This window comes from Coffea eugenioides, chromosome 4 (assembly GCF_003713205.1).
Source record: "Coffea eugenioides isolate CCC68of chromosome 4, Ceug_1.0, whole genome shotgun sequence".
Taxonomy (NCBI): Eukaryota; Viridiplantae; Streptophyta; class Magnoliopsida; order Gentianales; family Rubiaceae; genus Coffea; species Coffea eugenioides.
In genome coordinates, this window is record NC_040038.1 from 1,282,877 (window position 1) to 1,304,322 (window position 21,446).

General features: G+C 37.4%; 1 protein-coding gene across 1 annotated transcript in view; it reads right to left on the reverse strand.

The window, feature by feature from the left end:
• The window catches only part of LOC113768428 (midasin), a 33,734-nt gene extending 12,691 nt beyond the window's left edge, over positions 1-21,043 (reverse strand). Inside the window, exons 1-33 of the mRNA XM_027312778.1 lie at positions 20,939-21,043; positions 20,493-20,836; positions 18,028-18,112; positions 16,737-17,008; positions 16,122-16,316; positions 15,198-15,358; positions 14,000-14,109; positions 13,805-13,924; positions 13,357-13,435; positions 12,553-12,675; positions 12,392-12,476; positions 12,190-12,286; positions 11,974-12,102; positions 11,839-11,895; positions 11,567-11,743; positions 11,363-11,488; positions 9,524-11,275; positions 7,996-8,145; positions 7,701-7,805; positions 7,305-7,610; positions 6,146-6,339; positions 6,000-6,054; positions 5,687-5,837; positions 5,411-5,484; positions 4,380-4,533; positions 3,864-3,962; positions 3,607-3,707; positions 3,400-3,489; positions 3,263-3,319; positions 2,954-3,118; positions 2,604-2,811; positions 1,626-2,521; positions 9-1,517 (exon numbers count right to left, since the gene is read on the reverse strand). Of these exons, the coding sequence (XP_027168579.1) occupies positions 9-1,517; positions 1,626-2,521; positions 2,604-2,811; positions 2,954-3,118; positions 3,263-3,319; positions 3,400-3,489; positions 3,607-3,707; positions 3,864-3,962; positions 4,380-4,533; positions 5,411-5,484; positions 5,687-5,837; positions 6,000-6,054; positions 6,146-6,339; positions 7,305-7,610; positions 7,701-7,805; positions 7,996-8,145; positions 9,524-11,275; positions 11,363-11,488; positions 11,567-11,743; positions 11,839-11,895; positions 11,974-12,102; positions 12,190-12,286; positions 12,392-12,476; positions 12,553-12,675; positions 13,357-13,435; positions 13,805-13,924; positions 14,000-14,109; positions 15,198-15,358; positions 16,122-16,316; positions 16,737-17,008; positions 18,028-18,112; positions 20,493-20,836; positions 20,939-21,043 (8,331 nt within the window). The remainder of the gene's footprint in view (positions 1-8; positions 1,518-1,625; positions 2,522-2,603; positions 2,812-2,953; positions 3,119-3,262; positions 3,320-3,399; positions 3,490-3,606; positions 3,708-3,863; positions 3,963-4,379; positions 4,534-5,410; positions 5,485-5,686; positions 5,838-5,999; positions 6,055-6,145; positions 6,340-7,304; positions 7,611-7,700; positions 7,806-7,995; positions 8,146-9,523; positions 11,276-11,362; positions 11,489-11,566; positions 11,744-11,838; positions 11,896-11,973; positions 12,103-12,189; positions 12,287-12,391; positions 12,477-12,552; positions 12,676-13,356; positions 13,436-13,804; positions 13,925-13,999; positions 14,110-15,197; positions 15,359-16,121; positions 16,317-16,736; positions 17,009-18,027; positions 18,113-20,492; positions 20,837-20,938) is intronic.
• Between the last annotated feature and the right edge of the window lie 403 nt (positions 21,044-21,446).

The window sequence follows — 21,446 nt, forward strand, 5'->3', positions numbered from 1 at the left end:
AAACTCACCAGAAAATTATCCACTTCTTTTGGGAAAAATTCGTGCATTCTTGAAATACTCTTCAACAAAGATCGCCAAGAAATTAAAATGGACTCAAAATGAGAAGATATGATGCCATTCCAGAACAGCATGTGATTTTCAAGGAGGCCATTGTATAATTGGAAAAGCACATCAAAAGACTGTGAGACAACAAGTAAATTAAGGACTTGCTTTTCCACTACTTGCAAAGCAAGCAACAGAGGCTCAAAATACTTCGTTCTCTGACTGTGGACATGCTGTCTCTCCAGTCTCCACTGCTCATAGGTAAGTCTGACTAAGCCCACACACTTAATGGAATTCATCAGAAATCCAGCATAAGATTTTACCTCGTCATTAGAAGCTGACAAACCAACCAAATCCACTGAAAGAATTGGGATAGGGAACGCTTCCAAATTGACTGAGTTACGAGACAAGAGCTCCCGACGGCAATGGAATATCCGGTCCCAAACAGGGTGCTTTAGCTCCTCTTTTAGGGTATCAACAAAAGAACTAAAAAATGTACAAAATGGTTCTACATGAGAACCAAACCAACTGAACCAGCAAAGGTATAGCTCAATATCACTTTCCACGGCCTGCTCTATTGTCCAATTAGCTGCAAAGAATAGCATTTTCCTGGCTAAGTCCAAGTTGAATTGTTTCTGCACCACCTGATTTAAAACCATATCCATTGAGGCATTGGGAAACATCATATAATACAATCTTCTCACATCCATCAAGTAAATTCTCTCTGAGCCACTAGCAATTACAGCTTGTTCTTCTGAACATGTACTAAAACAAAAGGAATATGATGCCTGAACCCCCAGGAACTCCAAATACATGCAATTTCGTCTCACACAAGTCTCCTTGGAATAAAGTACGAAATCCCTCGTATTCATGGGTGATGGCCATCCACCAGGCAGACAGATTAATGAATCTTGAAATTTATCAATCCTAGACAAATTCGTCTCTGACAAATAAGAGCTGATTGCATGAGTAACAACATCTTTCCCTTCAACCTCACCCAAAGAAGAAAGATATGTATGCTCCCAACTAACTTGGAGACTCCAAATAGGTTGATTGCCACTTGTAATAAGCCGCTTGAATAACTGCACCCAGCGCGCAAGTTCCAGGTATGTAATGTGGACATCAAACCTTGCACCTTCATTCTTAGCATAACTGTGTGCTTTAGCCATCATGTCTACCAGCTTACTAAATGTAATGCCAGAGAAGATAATAAACCTTTTCGCATCTCTAAGCTCAGCCTCATCAATATAGCTGTTGCATTTCCCTTCATGCAACCAAAAGGGCTTCATTAGATAAATTTCAACCCCTCGATTTCGCATTGCTCGGGAAACCTCACCAAAGCTGGGATTGACGGTCAGGAACATTCGAAATTGAGGATGAGGATGGAGAACCACTGGATTCCCATCCACAGTTCCACACTCGTTCACAGTGATAGATCCTGACTGCTCAACCAAGGAGTTAATTCTGTCAAGAACCTGTAGGCAAGCAAGAGATAGATAATGTTACACTCAGCGCTTCAGAAATCATACAATCACAAAAAAGAGAGAGAACCAATCAAAGTAACAATTGATAGAATTACCAACCGTTGGGTTGCAAAGATTTGCATTCTCCAGAACTATCCATTCTCCATTTTCTATAGCCTTAATAAGTACTCCAGTTACCCACTCAAACTTTGCAGAGTACTGCCTTCTCAAAGAACTTTCTTGCAATTTTTTGATTGCCATAAGAGTTCTATCAAGATCCCTACATGACCAAGATAATTGTAATTTTTTTTTCTCAACTTCAAACTTAAGATTCTCTATAATCTCAATGAGCAAAGGAACAGAATCAAAGCATTTAGTTCTCCAAGCTTCAATATTTGCAGATGCAGAACTTCTTGTAGGATCATAATCAATGCTTGATAAGAAGGCAAGCCATTCACTATAGAGGTCTTTTTGTCTGATAAATTCCCCGGTGGAAGATTCTAACTGCAGGCTGGAATACTCGCTCATGTATCGTTCAACCACAGCAATAATTGTACGATAATTGCGTAAGGCATTATGTTGCTCAAAGCATCCCAGTAGTTCAGATGTATCAGTTGCAGACGAAAGATTTAACTCGTTAAGCACATGGCCCGTGAGCTCAGCAAGTAATCTTATCAAAGAAGTCTTGCCAGACGAAGGTGGACCAACTAATATGCACAACCACTGATGCCCTATGCAATGAGTGATAGCCTCCAAACTACTAAGAAACCCAGGCAAAATTTTGAGTTCACCATTAAAAAATCCACAAGCATGATAAGGATTCCTTTGGATAGAGATGTTTCCAATGACTAAATACTGAGGATTGATTTGCACTCGTGGAAATGGATTTATGCAAGGTTTAAGCCCAAAAACCTGTTCATACAACTTTATGACTTCTAATCTATCAGTTGGAGTGCGCATTCTTTGCACATAAATTGTATTCAAGAAGCAATCAGATTGGAAATTCTCGTGTGCACCTGAAAAGTTTGGCAGCTTTTAGAATGTAACCATCAACTTTAATGACATAAGTTAACATCATAGAATGGAAAAAATGGGTACCTTGTATCAACTCGCATGAACGAATAACATCTCTGAGATTAAACTCCCACGGAGAACCATCTTGAGCAAATTTGTGATACAACATTGTATTTTCATAAAGTTGTTTATTAAACAAAACCAGCTTCCAAAGAATAGATCGAGGGATTGATGGGTACAGTGAGGTACATATGGATATGTAGTCATCCTCAATGAGCTCATCAATGTAAACCTAGCCAATTAGTGAAGGTTACAAATCGAAACTAATAAGCCTGACTCAGGAATAGAAAGATAGCCCAGTATGAAAAACATATCCTTTACTAATTAAGCAAAAGTGACATGATACAAAAGTTAACAATTCAATGCCGCCATACCTTGGTAAATCGGTTCAGGAATGACTTTGGTAGACCTTTCCTCCCTCCACCCTGATAAGAAGGATTCTGACAAGCAAAAACTCTAAAAGATGCAGGGCATTTGAAAGTCACACCTAACTCAGGGATGAAGACCTCAGCCCGATGGTCCAGAATAGCATTCAAACCCTAATTATTACAAATTATTTTACGAGTCAAATGGTCACTCCACGTTAAGGATCAGTATAAGAAAGAACAGTCACTCATGAAAGGAAAGGTTACAACTAATTAAAGAAACAAAAGAGAAGAGATGCGAGTCAATGCCTCCAAAACAGATTGCGGTGCAAGGTTTAGCTCATCCAGCAGGACCCACGATCCCTCTTTCAAAGCCTACAACAAAGCAACATCAATAGTTGACATTTTATAGAAAGAAATAATAGCCTAAACCAGCAACAAGGATGAAAGTCCACCTGTAGTAAGATTCCATCAGACCATGCAAATTGCATTCCTTCTTCACTTTCAACTGGCAAATCTGACCCCAGTAGATCCATAATGTCAGTCTGCATATTACAAAGTTAGACAATTCAACTCAGATCACTGTTCGAGGAAAAGAATACTCCAGATACATTTGCAGCCAAAACTGAGAATGTAAAGAACGAAAGGACTGTATACTACACCTGTTCAGACAAATTTATTCGTACGACCTTGTGCCCAGAGAACTTCCCTATGGCAACAACTAAACTGGTCTTACCAACACCCGGACTGCCTTCTAACAGAACTAGAAAAGCACAGATAAAATGATACACAATCAAATTCTGATAATACTTTATTCTTCAAAATACCAGGTCTGGTGTAAATATATGGATGCAAAAGATTACGCAAATACATTAAAAGAAAATACATGATTTTTGTCACTAGAGGGAATAAAAAGTACCTGGCTTAGCAAGCTGCAAAGCACGGAGCACGCGCAGTGCATTTCTTCGAGTAGTTGGTGCAAGAAACTCAAATCCCCTTACTTGACAATTATTGTTACCTGAATATAATAATATATTACATTCTTGCAGAGCAACATGTATCCTGAATCAATAGGCTAAAACTCAATCTAATTTCCCCTCTAGCTTAGACCAACCCATCATGTCTATACAATTTTAACAATTTTACTATACTCTTGTATGCCAACTCAACACAATTGTACAGCTTAGAACAATAAGAGAAAATTTTAATATTCTTGAAGAAGACAAAGCAAACAACAGAAACGACCGAGGATTAAGATTTAGACCAATATTAAAGTCACAGACTAGGAATATCAGAACATTAACAGCATATGGCATGCAACTCGGAACCTTAAATAGTGAATAGATTGCATATCCCTATCTTCTTTACCCTTCAGCACTTCACCACGAAGATTTTATGTTTGTGACTTTGGAACGTAAAAGGAAAACACCATTACCTATTCCAATGTAGAACGGGTAGATGCCGAAACGATTGTCGCATTGCATGCTATCATTTTCTGGGACTGGTGTATCAGCAGAATTACCAGGATCAGCCCACCCATAATACTCCAGAGAGGAGAGATTAGGGTGGTTCAAGCTGCAGTTGAATTCCTGTAGTAATTAACCAGCAACTTGAGTCATGGATTTTTTGAAAAAAGGATTCCAAGTATGCATAAGCTCTTCCCATGAAGAAACATCTAGATATTCAGGAAATATTCAAATTTGCAAATTTATAAACAGCTTATCCCAAATGGGAAACGGTGACTTGAATACTTAGAAGCCACGTACTACTGAAGTAAATGAACAAATGAACTCTTGCCTCTTTTGAAGGGCAAGACGAGAGCAATAGCTTCAAGCCCACTACAAAGAGTAGCATCCAATAGAATTGGTAATTCCTCAAAAAAACCACTATTAGCAATAATGATAGGTCAGCCTATTAGGAGACAGTGCACGTTTGGCAAATGCAAACAACCGCTTCCATGCAGAAGTAAAGCGTGCATGTCCAATTCTTCACAAAACTGTGAAGCAGCAGCTGTGCTATCCTCTCCTCAGAAGCATACTAAAATATAAGAAAACCTCTATACAATTCTTCCAAACATATCAAATGATGTGATTGCATTTTGCACAACTCTTGACTTATTAAATTTACAGAGAAAAATTGGTCCACAATACAGTTCAACAGTCACCAGAATTAATTAAAGCAACAGTTTACAAAACAATAAATGTCAAAACAATATAAAGCAGATAAATTTTCCTTTCCTATATCTTGGTGGAGAAGGGAAATTATGGCACGAATCACACCACCCTTTGGTAGTTTTTTTCTGTATATACGTACAAAGGTTAATTTTTGATAGCCAGAGACACAAGATTCATACGTGACAACATAAGTAAAAGACTTCCGGTTATTACCCTTTTATGATTCACAAGTATAGATCATATGAGTCAAATATCAGAAAGAACTTCACAGTCCATTAAGATAGAGAACCACCTCTAGTTGTTTCAGAAGAAAAGAAAGGCATTTCTTCCTCAAGTCCACAGCCTCAAGTTTTGATAAATTTGTACCTGAAAGGAAACAAGAGATAAAGCATATGGTGGGATGTTAATAAATCCAAAAAAACACCAAAAAAAAAGAGTGCATAAGAAACAAAATAAAAATCAGTTTCGTCCATCCAAAAAGCATTAAAGAACTAGGTCTTAAGTTTAGTTTAGTTGTTCAAACCAAAAAATTAGGATATCACATGAAAACCAAGATTGAAACAAATACCTAAACTTATTCCATCAAGCAAAACAAGGAATACCCCATGTAACAATGCATCCGCATGTGGTAAAGATTCCTCTCTCATGTTGACAAAAGCTACCCAGGATAAAAAATCTCTGACTGTAAGCATTCTCCCAGTTTCAAGATGATTAAACCACTGCAAGGCACGAGAAAGAATAATGTATTCAAAAACTAATTTCAAGAAGATATTATGTAATGAGAAAGTAATCTAAACTGCAATCACAGGCCAAATATCAACTTATTTGTGCAATACTGTGTAGAACACACAAATATGCATGTGAACATTGACTGAACATACTTCCCAAAAATTAAGCATGACATCCACGATCCAAGTTAGTTGTGGATTTGAAATTCTGCAAAATCAAAACAAAGGAAGTAGGAAAATTACAAGAAGCGCTGTATTATGGAAAATTAATTTGTGAATGAAAAGTAGTGGTCATTTACCTCTCAAGACCGATGGATCTAAGCTCATTTAACTCACTGACAGAAGGAACCCATATTTCAGTAAATCGGTTGCGAAGGGCAGGTGATAATTCCTTCTTACCATAGTCACCGCCAGGATTCATTGTTGCAAGCACAAAGAAGTTTGGATCAGCAGTGATTGTTTCCAAATTACAGCCTCCTTTCTCGGCCAATGACTGGAGAAGTCAAAGGAAAGAGCCAATACATTATATATCCGAAATGAAAGTTAAGAATACTGAACCTAAAACTCCCACCAAAACTTTTGCCTAACTACAAAGGCAATTATGTCAGTAAACAAGTACAAAGATATCCTTTCTAATTCAAATATATGCTTATATCAGAAAATATCATAGAATTGGATAAAAAGGAGAACGGAGAGCAAAAGATCAAAATAAACAGGGCGTTGGAAAGACCATCACAATACCGTTGACAATTATTCTATACAGACAAGTGGAGCTGAAAAAATGATCAAAAAGTTCAGCTAAAGGCCAGTATATATGGAAGGAATACTCTTTGATTATCTAGGAGTATCCTACTCCAGTAATGAAGTAAACCTATTCTGTCAACTGACTCAATGATCTTGTCTCGGAAGCCAAACTTCATATGCAAGAGCTTACAATTGATACAAGGTTCTGTTAGGTGCACAAACAGAATGCATAATTGGCTGACATGGTACAACAACATTAAGGTCCAACTAAAGCGAACTGAAATTAGTATAAAACAAAGCTTCCGCCTATGGTCTCAAATTCTGTAAAACCCCACCAATGGACATGCAAGAAATGAGATGTCAACATAATTTGTTGGGCCTACTACATCTTCAGCTTTCGTAAAGACTTGGCACTTGGTCCTCACAGAGTAAGCACAATTATGGAACTTTTAGACTTAATTACTAACAGCCTACATACCAAATCAACTTAAAATCTATTGAAAAAACTGCAAGATGAGCAAGATTCACAATGATAGTGAAATCTACATGATCTCAACTGATTCCCATAGTGAACAATTTAGAAAAAACTGTGACCATAAGATCATTTAACAACCGACTCAAGAAAAACAAAGCCATCGCACGAACAAGTAGGAAGCCATATAGTAAATCAAGTGCATTATCTGGAAGAATTATTCATTGAAGCAAACCACCCACCAGCTTCCTTTCTGGTTCTAAAACACTGTTCAATCTCTCAAGCACACTATCATCAGCCAAAGAAATTTCATCCACAAGAAACAAATCGCCATTCTTCATTGCTTCTACTAGAGGTCCATCTTGCCATATAAAGATGGTCTGCCACTTATTATGCAGCTCAGCTAAGCCTGCATTAATCTTCACTATGTACTCAAGTTCATCTAGGGTGACATGAGGATGGGAAAATCGACCTTCTCTGTAACCATTGATAATCAGAGAGATTTTATCCAGAGTCAGAGAAGCTTGATTAATATCGGAAGAAATCTCCTGCACGCCAAGACAAATAAAGAATTCTATTATCATACTCTCAGAAAAGAGAAAACCAATACATCAGTTAAAGAACCGAAAAGAACATACAACTTCACCAGAACAACTGACAAAAGCCTTGGAACAGATTAACTCATGGCATAGAGCTTTGAACTCTGTCGCAATTCTTGACCTCTCACGTACAGGATAGAAGCCCTGCTCAATTAGAGGATCAAGAACTAAGCAATCAAACAACAGCACAAGCAAAACCAAAAAGCAAACAACAAAATTAACTACGCTCAATCTGTGCCGAAGCATCTAATACTTTTTGGTTACCTCCATATACACACCCTCAAGTACCAAGATATAAATTAACAAAAATAAGAAAAAGAAAAAGAAGACAGACCCCAAGAAAATCAGACGTCTCTGTATATTGATGGCAATTCAAAATGTGTAACTTGGACTGCAATAGAACGCTAAGCAATTGACAAACAGTTGTTTTCCCACCACCAGTTTCACCGACAAGGAGAACAGGTTCACGCAATTTGTAGCAACGCTCAACCAGAAAATATAATCTGCACATGCTACGAGTCCAGACAATCTTCTCTCCATCTAGTGCATCCTGAATTATTATGGCCAATAATGTGAACAACAGTAGTGAATGATTAACGAAGTTGTGTATAGGCATAAGGAATGTACAGAAAAACCACTTAAGGAATGCATAAAGTTCATTTCTATGTGAATGATCAACAAAATAACAAAGCACTAATCAGAAAGCAGAAGAATTAGAAGTGAAACAGGTACAAATAGTTAGAGATTACAGATTGTAGAACTTTGAACAACACTTTGAGCAACAATTTACTGAGCAACACTTAAAAATCAGAATAAAAAATGATGCAACGATCTGTACATGAGTGATTGAGTTCAACCAACATAAGGAAAGGGAAAAAAAATAATTCACCACACGTCAATCAATGCCTCATCCAAGCATTTTCATAACCTGATGTGTCACACCGACCAATCACATCAATCTACAAAGGCATACATCGGTGTTTTGCTAAGGAAACGAGCATATATGACAGGCCATTGTAACTTCAAGCCCTTTCAACACTGCAATATCAACAAAACCCCAAAAAACCGTGGCCAAGGCTCTGACAATGAATGGATAGTTATAGTAGATGACTAAAAGATTTATACAACCTACCTCATGCTAAACACCATGATTAACATTCTTTATCAAACAATATGCCAGACTCAGAAATACCTAAAAGACTTTTACTTTTCATCCATAACAGTAAGTATTAACAAAGCTAGTACATCATCTGTACACATCATATAACTAGACAATAGCCAAACAACCAAATATAGCAGATTCATAAGGTCCAGGGATAGAGGAAGGGAAAAATAGCATGAAAAGACCTTGTATTTCTATTGTTAAACTCATGCATCAAGTGTGAAAGGATTAAAGAGCATATACAAACTTAAAAGAAGACATGTTAATGCCCATTGCACTTCATGCATCACAAATGGACTGCATAGAGAGCATATTAACACTTTAAAAGGAGTCTTTCACAAACAGGTTGTATAATCAATTTACACTTAACAAAGCAACTAAATGTAATCATTTAAAAATCCCAAAGACAACTTATTTGAACATGCATACTCAAGAATCCGTCAAGAAAACAACCCACCATTTCATTATAAATTTAGCAGACACGCTAATCATCTTAACCTAGTAAAGGGGCTTGGAGATAGAGAGTTTTCTGAAAGTGTCCACATTGGATTATTCTAGATCAAATGGGACTAGTTCACTAGATAGAGGCCATTAAAAAAAATTTTGCCAGATAATTTTAGGGGTTAGATCCAAGAAAATCCAGTTAGCAAACAGAAGTTCTCAGAAAGGCCTCATATTCAGGTCCAGAAGGAAAATATACCAGATTGTACATCTCATTCTCAGCAAGGTTAAAAGGTAGGTGTCTTTCCAAAACTTCTTGAACAACTCTCCTCTCCTTCTCATCGCGTAGCCTTTCAGCCAGTAGATAATAACCATCACGGGCTAGATCTTCATAACTGCTTCCAAATACTCTGAAACGATTTGCCCACCTAAACAAGTCACGTGGAGTGATATATCCTTGTTTGCCAGCAAAAACCTTACTACTTTGCCTGTACAATTGCAACTCCTTCATGACGTCAACCATTTTCTTAGCATAGCTTGCAGGAATTTTGCACCTCTTTTCCAGTATTGTGCTCAACTCATCCTCTGGAATTTCATCAACATGGATCTCCACAAAACGGTTGCGAAATGCACGAGAAAGCATTTTACGCCCACCATAGATATTAGGTGGATTTTGAGTAGCAAAAAGCATAAAACCTGGATGTGCACGGACAACTTCACGTAGCTCAGGTATATAAAGTTCCCTGTTGTCATCAAGCAATCGGTTCAGTGCTTCCAATACATCAGAGGGAGCCAGGTTAAGCTCATCCAGAACTATCCATTGACCATTTCGAATAGCCTTAACAAGTGCACCCTCATGAAAAACAAGCCTTCCATTAGAATCAGTGATATAAGATCCTAGGTACTCCTGAAGATCAGTATGCTCGTGATTGTTGATCCTTACAAATTCATGTCCAGTTATTGCAGCTAGATACTGAACTAGGCTGGTCTTCCCACTAGATGTTGGTCCTTGCAACAAGACAGGATATTTTCCAACAAATATGGCACGGGCAAGGTTACTAAGATGCTCTTTGACACTCTTCGTCAGAACATAGCTCTCCAACAAAGGATCTGAGCATGAATTTCCACTAACCATCAAGTAAGCATCAAAAGGAACATGTTGAGGTACTTTTCCTCCTAATAGGCATGACAATATCAATTGGTTCATCAACTTGGCACTAGGTTCATCCAGCAGAGACAGGAAAAACATACAAAACCCATCATATAAAGCTTTTTGAAATCCAAATTTCCTTCTTGCCTTCCTGGTGTATTCTAAAGCACGGTAAAGAGACCTCAAACTGTACTGTGGCTTCTGGTTGGCACCATCCTGCAGCCTTTCATCAGATTCCTTCCTTGCTGCTTTGTAAAACTGCACTATCTTACTTACCAAAGCACTATTTGAATGAACATCATCCATATACTGACTTATAAACAAGACTAGATCATCATCATCCAACACATCATCAACGAAATATTCTGTAAATCTGCCCCTCAATGAGAATGGTAAATCCCTCTTACCTGCATCAGTTGCAGGATTCATGCAGGCAAATATCCGGAAGTTGGGATGCCTAGGTATATAGTCGATGTCACCTCTTTCAGCCAAACACAATGACCCTTTCTCTTCTTCAAGAACACCAATAATTCGCTGCAAAGTTTCTGGAGGAGCTAAATTTACCTCATCCAGCAGTATCCACTCCCCATTTTTAAGTGCAGTCACAAAAGCTCCTTCTACAAATGAAAATATCATTCCACCTGAACCACTAATTTGTGCATAAGCTCTCTCGAGTTTCAAAGAAAAGTTTTCCCAACCTCTCAACACTTCCTCCCCTAAAGGCCTCTTGCGTTTGTTACCCGACCCACATCTTCCTATTTCAACAATTTTTCTAACCCCTTTCTGGAAACCATTTACTAACATCTTCCAGTTCTTGTCAACTATAAATTTCCTTAAGCGCGCCAAAAATTCTCCATTATCCTAAAAATAAAGATTCAAAAGTAAATCTGATTAGCAAACCTAGGAACTTCAAGGAGCAAGGAGAAAAAATATCTTTTTCAACAGTACCTTTGATGGAAATGTACCAACAAAAAGATTCTCGAACTCTTTATATAGAGGAATCAGTACAGACTGAGCATCAATGGGTCTGAAACCCCCTAACAAATCTGCAACGTCACTTTGCTGGCTCAAATTCTGAAATGCAAGGAAAAATAATAATCAATCTATATCTCTTGAAGCATATCTCATCAAAGAGGCCATCAGTGAACTTACCAAAACTGTAAGTTTCTGACCAATTCTCGCAGCCAGATTTTGCACAAGGGTGGTTTTCCCAGCACCAGTTTCACCAACCAAAAGGACAGGCTCATTAAACCTAACAGAGCAAGCTATTCTCTCAAGAACATGAACTGAACTGCGAATCTCAACAAATGGCTTCTTATCATGATCCAACTGCAGATGACGGATTAAAAGATTAGGAAAATTAACAAAAACTTGACAACATAATCATGTCAAAAAAAGTCAAAGAGCCATATCCTTCAACTTACTCCCATTTGCATACGGTTAAGGGTAATACGCCCAATACGTAAATCAATCCGCAGATCCTGCAAACAATTTCAGCTCAGGAAACAAGTGATTCAGATTGAAAACTAAAATGAGCTTACAGTAGGAAAAGAACAGACTTGGATCACGGGTTTATTGACAGGATACAAAGTCTCCACAACGGGAACTGTCCACAATTTTGCAATCTCTTTCATCAAAGCTAACCGGTTTTCAGTGGAAGTTACGAAGGCAGCAAAAATATCTACAGCCTAAAAATATGCAAAATGTCAAGTTACATCCACATCCAGATTATCTAAATTAAGTTACAAAGAGCAACATGTTTAATCATTTTCAACCTCTTTATAGATGCTACTGCAAGCAAAAGATGACAGACCATCTCCAAGAAAGGTTAAACCCAACCCTGCAACTCTCCTGCACCATTTCAGAAGATCTCTGCCATTGCGAATACATGACGTACATTAAGAGGCGATCTTCACATACAAACCACAAAACTTACTGATTTTATTTGTTTTGAAGGTCACAGGCATAAGCAGCTACCTCAACGAAAACCTGCCATGAGAACCAGAAAAGGCAGTAGTCCCAAATTGAAATCCTGCTAGGTGGTTCATCTTTGCAAAGGTTTCTGCAGAAAATCTCACGTCAAGGTAGTGCTTATGCTGCTAGGACAAATCATAATTATAGTACAATATTTGACTGACCTACAAGTTTTCCAGCCAGCGGATCCAATTCAGGATACCATCCACTCACAATATTTAGCAAATCACTTTCTCCTGGGGCTCCAACCATCACTCTATGCCAAAGAGCAGCAACTGCGTTCTTTCCTACCAAGAGAATAGATAAAGGTAGTTTCGTGAAAATAAAGACATCCCAAGAAGAATATACTAAAATGCACATCAAATACCTGAATATTACCCATGCAAATTGCCAGTAAATTATCTATTTAGAGACATCACTTAAAAGCAAAATACCCTGTTAATTTATCATCTCAAAACAAAACTGAGAAATAGGGTTGGACTTGTTGGAAGTCTTAATTAGACAGAATATAACTTTTGAGTTCTACAGATGAAAGCAGAATTCAGTGATTGACTAGCTCTCAAACAAATTGATCAAATAGAATACTTGTTGCATTTAGCATGCTTCGTGCACATGAAAGGCATATGGTGGCATTTAATCAACAATAGCAAAAGCAATGCAAGAAACCTACTATAAGAGGACCAGCATAACATATGAACACATAATTCCATGACAAGGGAAACTGAAAAGTTTCACTTCAGAGAGAAAGAGAGGGAGGGAAGATGAGACAGAGAGACAGAGATCACAAGCAACTTCTTCAAAAATGAAAAAGAGCATAACACATGAGCACATAATTCCATGACAAGGGAAACTGAAAAGTTTCACTTCAGAGAGAAAGAGAGGGAAGGGGGAGAGGGAGAGAGAGAGAGAGAGAGAGAGAGAGAGAGATCACAAGCAACTTCTTAAAAATGAAAAGGAGCAGCGTGAACCTTCTGTGATTGATGATATGTCCAACTTTGAGCTAGTCACAGTGGCGAACAGTCGAAAACCCTCATGCACCCTTATTGCCTGCAAACGCCCAAAATTTTTCAATGAAGTTCCTCCAGCAGAGATAAGTTACAAAATTCTTTTAGTTATACAAGGATATGCCAGCATGACAGCATTTAATTAACTCTACCAGCAATAGATGTCCAAGACTCTCCACTTTATCCCTGTTACTAGTAGATCACCAATCGACAAAACCATATGACCAGTAAAATAAAACTAAAAAATACAATCATGTGTTGAAAAATTGCAAAAAATGGTCATCAATGCTAGACAAGCAAACCTAAGCTATGATAGATTGCTATGGAAAAAGTGCTACTGATCCAACATCAAATTTCAAACTGTTCCAAAGAGCAATTTGAATATCAAAAGCAAACTAGAAAAGAAGCATACCTCCCCATGGCCAGTAATAAATGAACTTGCGCCCTCCAATAAAGGCAACAAGATGGATTGAACATCAGGAGGCGCTTTGTCAACATCCTCAACAACAACCCAAAATCCATTGCAAACAGCCTGGAAAACAATTTTATGCAGCTTATAAGAACGTGGAGCTGATCAGTACCTTAAAGCCCACAGAGGAAAACAAACCTGTGTAAGAGAACCTGGCTGCCATCTGAACTCACCAGGTTGCTCTGTACAAACATAACTTCCAAGCAATGTTTTTCCATCCATTTGCTCATCCATGTGAATAGACAATACTGCAATTCCAGGCAAGAAAAATAATGGGCTAATCAGCATAATTGCAAATAAATATATGTATACAGACATTTTTTGCTTTCTGGGTAAACATGAACATGGTAAAACACTGATATCCCTCTGAACAACCCCCCTTTTCCAAAAAATAGAAAAAATAAAAGGAAAAAAGTATGATAATGGGCCTTTAGAACTAGATTTTGGCCCTAAACCACATACGACTGCTAAAAAGTTCTCAAGTCCTCTCTACTAAAAACAATGGAAGTTGCGAATGCTATACTCTGCCTAGCAATGAAATCCTGATATATAAATGCAGACTGAAGGCAACACATGCTTCAAATCATGATGCAACACCATACTCATGAAACCATTCAAATACATCGGGCAAACATGCAGGGCAATGGAGAACCAAGAGAAGAAGATTTGCTCAAACACTAAAGAGAAATAAAATGAAAAAAAGGCAAACAGAAACCTTAAACAAAACATCGGCTGACAACATCCAAAAAGCATTTGGAAGTGTATTTCCAACTTCTGGCATCTATTTTGTGCCATCTATCTCCCAAATGCAACAGATAATTTAATGACGTTAAGAGATTAAAAAAATGACTCTATTAAAGCTGGCTACACTCATTTTCCTTTTTTATTTTTTTTTTGCCCCGGGAGGGGGGGTGGAGGGGGCGGGGGAGCAGTACCGACGAGTTCAGAATACAATAAAAAAATTAAACAGACTCCAAAATGTAATGCCAGGCTGGCGTGCTGTCTAAAAGATGTTTGCTTTCAAATTCTGAAAGGTAAAAGCAGGTTTCAGAAGCCCTCAAGGGCTGCTGCTAAGGGATTAACTTTTTCCTCATATAAGCAACCTAGAAACAGGGTCAAAGGCAAATGAAAACACCTCGAAACAGCAAACCAGATTCAGGCCCTACACAAATATTTAAGTAAAAATAAAGAACGAAATGAAAATAAGACCCTATGTCCAAGTTGCCCTATTCAATCAATTTTTTACTTTACTTGTTATGCCAAATGTTTTCAACTCCATTGATATAGGCAGGCCAATCAAGGAAAAAACTTCAACATTTGAATAGGAGGACCATACCTTGGATTCCCTGTTCCTGGGCCAACTTGTTAATAAGTGCAGTTTTTCCAGAACCAGCAGGGCCATATAAAAGAACAGGCCATCTCTGACTCACAGCTAGAGCTACCATCTCAAAACTTTTCTTCAGTGCATCTGTCAAGACGAAAGGCTTTGTATTTCTCCTGCATTCACTTCTAAAGTTCAGAATAGCACAAAATAAGGTTCCGAAAGCTTCAAGTGGGACAAACAAAAGTGGCAGAAGAGACCAGAGCAGATGAGGATGGGAGGGCTAAAACTTATCATCATAGCTATACTTTAAAGTCCTATTCCAAGTTAACAGAGCAAAAATGAGACAGTATGAAAGGCAGTTATAATCTGCGACTGCATTTATTGTTTCTAATATGTGCATATACCTCTAGCTTGCTAAGCATAAAGTGAGAAGTTATCCACAATCACAAGCGTGCAATGATAATAGCCAAGTAAGATAAAGTGAACATCTAATGAAACATTTGATATACATGATTTTGCATAGTTTGTCTCCACAAGTTTCATACTATTCCACGACTCTGAAATTGGATGTATGCAATTCTAGCCCGGTCAAGGGTGACATGTATGAAATGCAAAATGTAGCATCATACCTCTGTGCAATGATTAGATCACCAATAACCACAATTGCATCTGCTTAAAGTGCACAAAAGGAAATCCTTCCCTATTTCTTATCAATAACATGCTTTTGCATAGTTTGACTCCACAAGTTTCATGCTACTACACTACTCTGAAATTGGATGTATGCAATTCTAGACCAGTCAAGGGTGCCATGTATGAAATGCAAAATGTAGCATCCTACCTTCGTGCAATGATTAGGTCACAAATAACCACCACAATTTCATCTGGTAAAAGTGTACAAAAGGAAATCATTCCCTATTTCTTATCAATATCTATTACCATGTCACGTTGCTGATGCTCCAATTTGCTGGTAAAAAGTCATGAAATTCTGAAGCAAATACAGGCAAACTATTGCTGAAATTCTTAAGATCAGGACTAAGGTTATCAGTCATTGCATCCAGTTGTCTTCCAGCAGAAATTCCAAGATACCAGCCCGCTCTCTCCAATGCTATATCTTGACAAAATTCTTGCCAGCTGCCAAACGAAGAAGCAAATAAAGACATTAGGGACATGTTGAAAACCGGATAAACACAAGAAAATAATTTTTACATCACAACTTTAAGTGCACAATCGAAAGAATTTCATGCCCCCTCTAGAAGAACATTCCCCACATTCACTGAATCCAACCAAAAGCAATTAAACTATTCAGACTTTGATGAGCTGAAGATGAAATTTTGATATCATCGCATTGATTTCAAAGCTCAATCTAGCTGAATTTAGTGACATTATTATCAAATATGTCCCGTCTCCAAGCAAATAACCAGAACATGCCTAGCCTAAAGATTCTAGTCAATTAGTTTAGTTTGCTCTGAGCTGGTATAAATATTACTTGGTCACAATAGGAAAAAGCAGCAACTTTTTATAGTCAAACACTTAACAGGTAACAGAACAAACCGCAATAAACACAAAAATGCTTCTCCAGAGCGAAGCCCAAAGTTTGAAGATGCTCTATCCCTTGTCTTTAGAACCATGGATAGTATTTGAACACTGCACCACCTCAGGTCCTGTAGGTTCCTCTTCAACTCCTCATCCTCATGTTCAATATCTGCAAGCAGTTGTACGATGTCCAAGAAAGAGGACCAGTCCCAAAATGTGGTGAAAACTCCTGGTGCTGCTAAAAGGAGACGATATGAAGCTCGTACCACATTCAGCAATTGGCTTCCTCCCTAACAAAAAGCAAGATGGATAGTTGCCAAAATGCAAACAATATCCTCAAACACAAAAACAAGAGGAAAAAACTACACAAGAAGCAAAATGGAGCTGAAATCTTAAATGGAAAATCCCTCCAGTCAAACCATTCTTTATTCTGAAATTCTTATCCAAATAACACTGCTGAATTTTATCCTATTCAAAATAAAGAACCAATACCAAGACATATTATAATGTGGATCAGTGGAAGGAAAGCAAAAGAAAAAAGACTGACAGAAAAGAGACATCAACAGCAAGCCCCAATCTTAAACAGCTATCTACTGAGGGAAAGAAAGGAACAAATAAGTACATTCTTTATACAAAATAGAGTATTCCAGATAAGCAAGTTGTGGAATTTATGCAAAAAAAAGCATACGCAATGACGAAGAGCAGAAGGGTAATGTCAAAAATTTTGCTAACACTGCAAAGGTAGAGAAAATACTCTGAGAGTGATTTGCCAACGTGCATCAAGGTTGTCCTTTACTTGAATGATTTACAGGGTAAATATGCACAAGGTACTTGACACCCGATCAGGTGCATGTTTCGAAATCAATAAGAGGTCCATATGTGTTTCCAATTATTTAATAAGCACAAAACATTTGCCATATACCACAAAATGTAGTATAATGTTAGAATTGTTGATGCACTCAGTAATTGTTGAAAACAAGGTAAACACCATAGATACTCAAAATCCATAGGGTAATGTTGACCACCATCTCAAAGTTCAAAAGATAGCAGAAATTTGACTGACACAAACTTTCGAATATTCTCCAACTGAAGCCATGAGAAAATTACAAGAATGGAAGGAAGTCACAGAAGCTTATGAACAGAAGGGAAGAAAGGGAAAACTAAACAAAGAAAGAACAGAAGACAAAGAAGCAAAGAGAATAAAAATCACTACAAATCCCATGAAAGATTTCAGACAACAACAATATGAATTTACACTGAAACACAAAATCAAAGTAGTTAATGGAATTAGCAAACACTAAGAACATACCATAGCCAGTTCCTTGAAAGAATATTTTGTTAACTTAATCCTTTCAAATGGCGGGGGTGCAAATTGAAAATAATCCAACACAAGCCTGCAGCAAGGAACAAGGCATGTCACATGGCTGCACAAATGCACTAAAAATAAAAAAGGTTGATTTATTAATTCCAGTGTTCCAGCCTACCAAGGATGAAATGGCAAGAAAAGAATAAGCAAAACCACAAAGGATATTGATCAAGCAGCAAACTTGTTAATCTAAAACAATGGGAACAACAGGAACTGGGAAGTAAAACAAAACAGAGACACTTTTCCCGTAATGGAAATTAAACTTGCTCTAGGAATTCTATGTAAACAATGATCTATGAAATGACAGTCAGTTTATGGAACTGCCAAACCTGCATAAGCAAATGACAATATAGCCCAAAAGTTTCCATTTTCACTTTTTACTATTCTAGGAGGGATATTTGTAAGGACACCAAAAATCCACTAAAAGTTGTGAACTGGCTGATAACAACCTTTGCACAGAGTTCACCGAATCTGTTAAACAAACTTCACAAACAAAATCCATATGGATACAGCATCACTTTATTCGTCTTGAAACATGTTTTCAAAATCAATAACAGATTAATTTACTTGTTATTGATTTACTCCAGGTACATAAAATCCTAGACAATGACACTAACATATAACAAAATACGAGAATTAGAAGTTGCTTCAATTTCAGCAGGTTGCAGACTTATATGCTTAGTCACAGACACGCTAAAGGGAGAAAATTTCTGGAACATGTCCAATGCCGGTAGTGATTACTGAATGGATACCCAACAAGTGCTTAAAGTCACTATTAGTCCCCTTTTATTTCTAGTGACAGAAACTGGCATTTCAAAAGGATACCCAGTTTTACTAAAAGGATGCTTCCCAAGGACGCATCCAGATGAAGCTAATATAGTACAGAAGAAAGGGAACTAAAGATAGTAAAACTTTCAAAAAGGAGAGGTGAGGTTGCCAAGGGATAATAATATAATAACCATTTTAGATTAAGGTCATCTTGAAGAGAGTGGTAAGCTGGTACATGGAAAAATTGCAAAAAGCATATTGTCCAGAATGGATCCTAACATATCAGCAAGTGCATTGTGACTTGTCAATGGGACAAATATGACTTCAGGGATCTAGAATTATTTGGACTAACAATAGCAAGTAAAAAACCAGAGCTAATTAGGAACAGTGACAGATTAAGGAATGCTGAATTGATCAAAGCAGAGAGCATCAGCTTTTCAATTGCTAAACAAAGTTATGACAGTGGAATCTGAAAAATGGATGGAAACAATAAGAGTACATCGGAGGATACTCTGTTTGTGGATATCTTTTTTCTCCTCCTTTCCTCCCCACCTTTCTTTTCCTTTTTTTTTTGTTGAAGGGGGGGGGGGGGGGTGGAGACTGTATCAGCTGAAATCTTTATGGGTACTTTCTAGTTACCTATCCTCCCATTTGTATCACTTATATTCAGCGATTAACAGATGAGAACTGGCTAGTCCAGTCGCAACATGAGACTCCTAATTCCAGATCTTTTCATCTCAGACTTGCACTCTGAAGTTTGAAATTCCATAACCTCATAGTAGAAAATATTCAGACCTGTGGCGTAGAGAAGAGTGTTTTGTGCAAAAGATGCAACTGCATTCCTGCTTATCAGAATACCTTTAGGATAAACAAATTTACTTATTTTTTCCCTTTTGGGGAAGAAGGTGGGGAATGATTAATAGCATTGAGTGGATTATCAATGAAGCCATAATTCTTACAAAACTAACCACAATCAAATTTTTCCCATGTCGGGAATTATATAAATAATTATCAGACTGTAGAGAAAAAGAAGTTGAAAATGGAGATCTCTGTTTCTTCTAAGCCAGGGTAAAATATTTCTAAAAATATTCAAAAAAATCCATTAACATAAAACTATAGTACATATCCACGGTGGAAAAGAACTTACCTGGAAAGAAAAAAGGAAAAAAAAAGGTAGAAGAAGAAGAAGAGAGACAGAGAAGAACAGATATGCAAAGAAAATTATCAGCAAAGGCCATAAAGTGCATCCAAATATTCTGATACCAGTCAAACTTTCACAAATCATATGCTTTACTGCAAAAGAGATGAAATTGTCTTCTTAAATATTCTTTTTCTGCCAAAGGATGAACTCTAAACCAAAACTCTATGTATAAGTGAAAATAAGATTTTGTTTAAGTCTTACCAACTGTTTCTTGTCATCGAGAATATGTACGTAAATCACCTATGGATATTTGGACTACAAAATCAGATTCACAGCTGGAGTTTGTAAGTTGGTAACAGTTAAAAAGGGTTTTAGCTTTGCAAATTAAAGCACTAAAATTAGCTTCTAAATGAAGACATACCAGACAGTCATCTGCCCCAAATTTGTCGATGGATGACAAAAAAAAATGAGCTATCAGAAACAAAAGAGTTCAGCTTACCGGAGTAGAAAAGGGACCATATCTAATGCCCGACAAAAAGCTAGACAAGCAAGCTCGTGGAGATTCAAGCCCTTCCCACTTCTTGCATATACATCAACAACATGCATAAACTCAGTATTGTCCAAATCTTCATCTTCTCTAAGGACATTATCCTCGTTAAATTCTACCATGGAATCATCTGAATTTGACCTTAAGTCAGGCACCAAATGAAGCAATGAAACAGTCCTTTCCACGATCTTATGCACTATAGGACGGAAACATCCCACCAACGGGATAGTATAATTTGGGTGCAGGAATATTTCCCCCACTGCCTTCACCACCTCTTCTTCTGTCACCTTGTCTGCCTGCATTCATCCCACTTCAGATCATACAGCAAAAATTCCAATATTACATAGTTCAAAAGAAGCAAGAGCAAATCAGAAAGAACGAAAACAAAACAGCAATACCTTCTTTAATAAGTAGTCAAATTCGGGTATAGAAGCAAGCCTTGGGCATCGAGAAAGAAACCTCTCGAGCTCAAAATGAAGATGAAAGCTCCCGTCAATTGCCATTATTAACAAAATATAGTATCCAAATGAGCTTTCCACGTTCTATGAAGAAAAATCTTTTCTTTTAACAGCTATGACCTTCAAGCTACCTGCTTCCACACAAAATGCAAAGTGGGACCATCAGAATAATACCAAATGATTTCCTAAACATGCAAGTACAAAATCTAATAGTTAAGAATTTTCATGTGTGTTCAGAGTTCTGAGATTATCTGTTGAAAGACAAACAAATAAAAAAAAAAGTTCTTTCTTACTGTTAGTATCATTAAATCCATGGTTCGACACGAAACTAAAAGTGGGTCGATCAAGTTACTAGCAAATCATTTCCAAAATGCAATTTTGCATATACTTGAACGATTATCTTGTGCTTTAACCAACTTTATCGCGTCTTTAACTTTTACTATCAAGC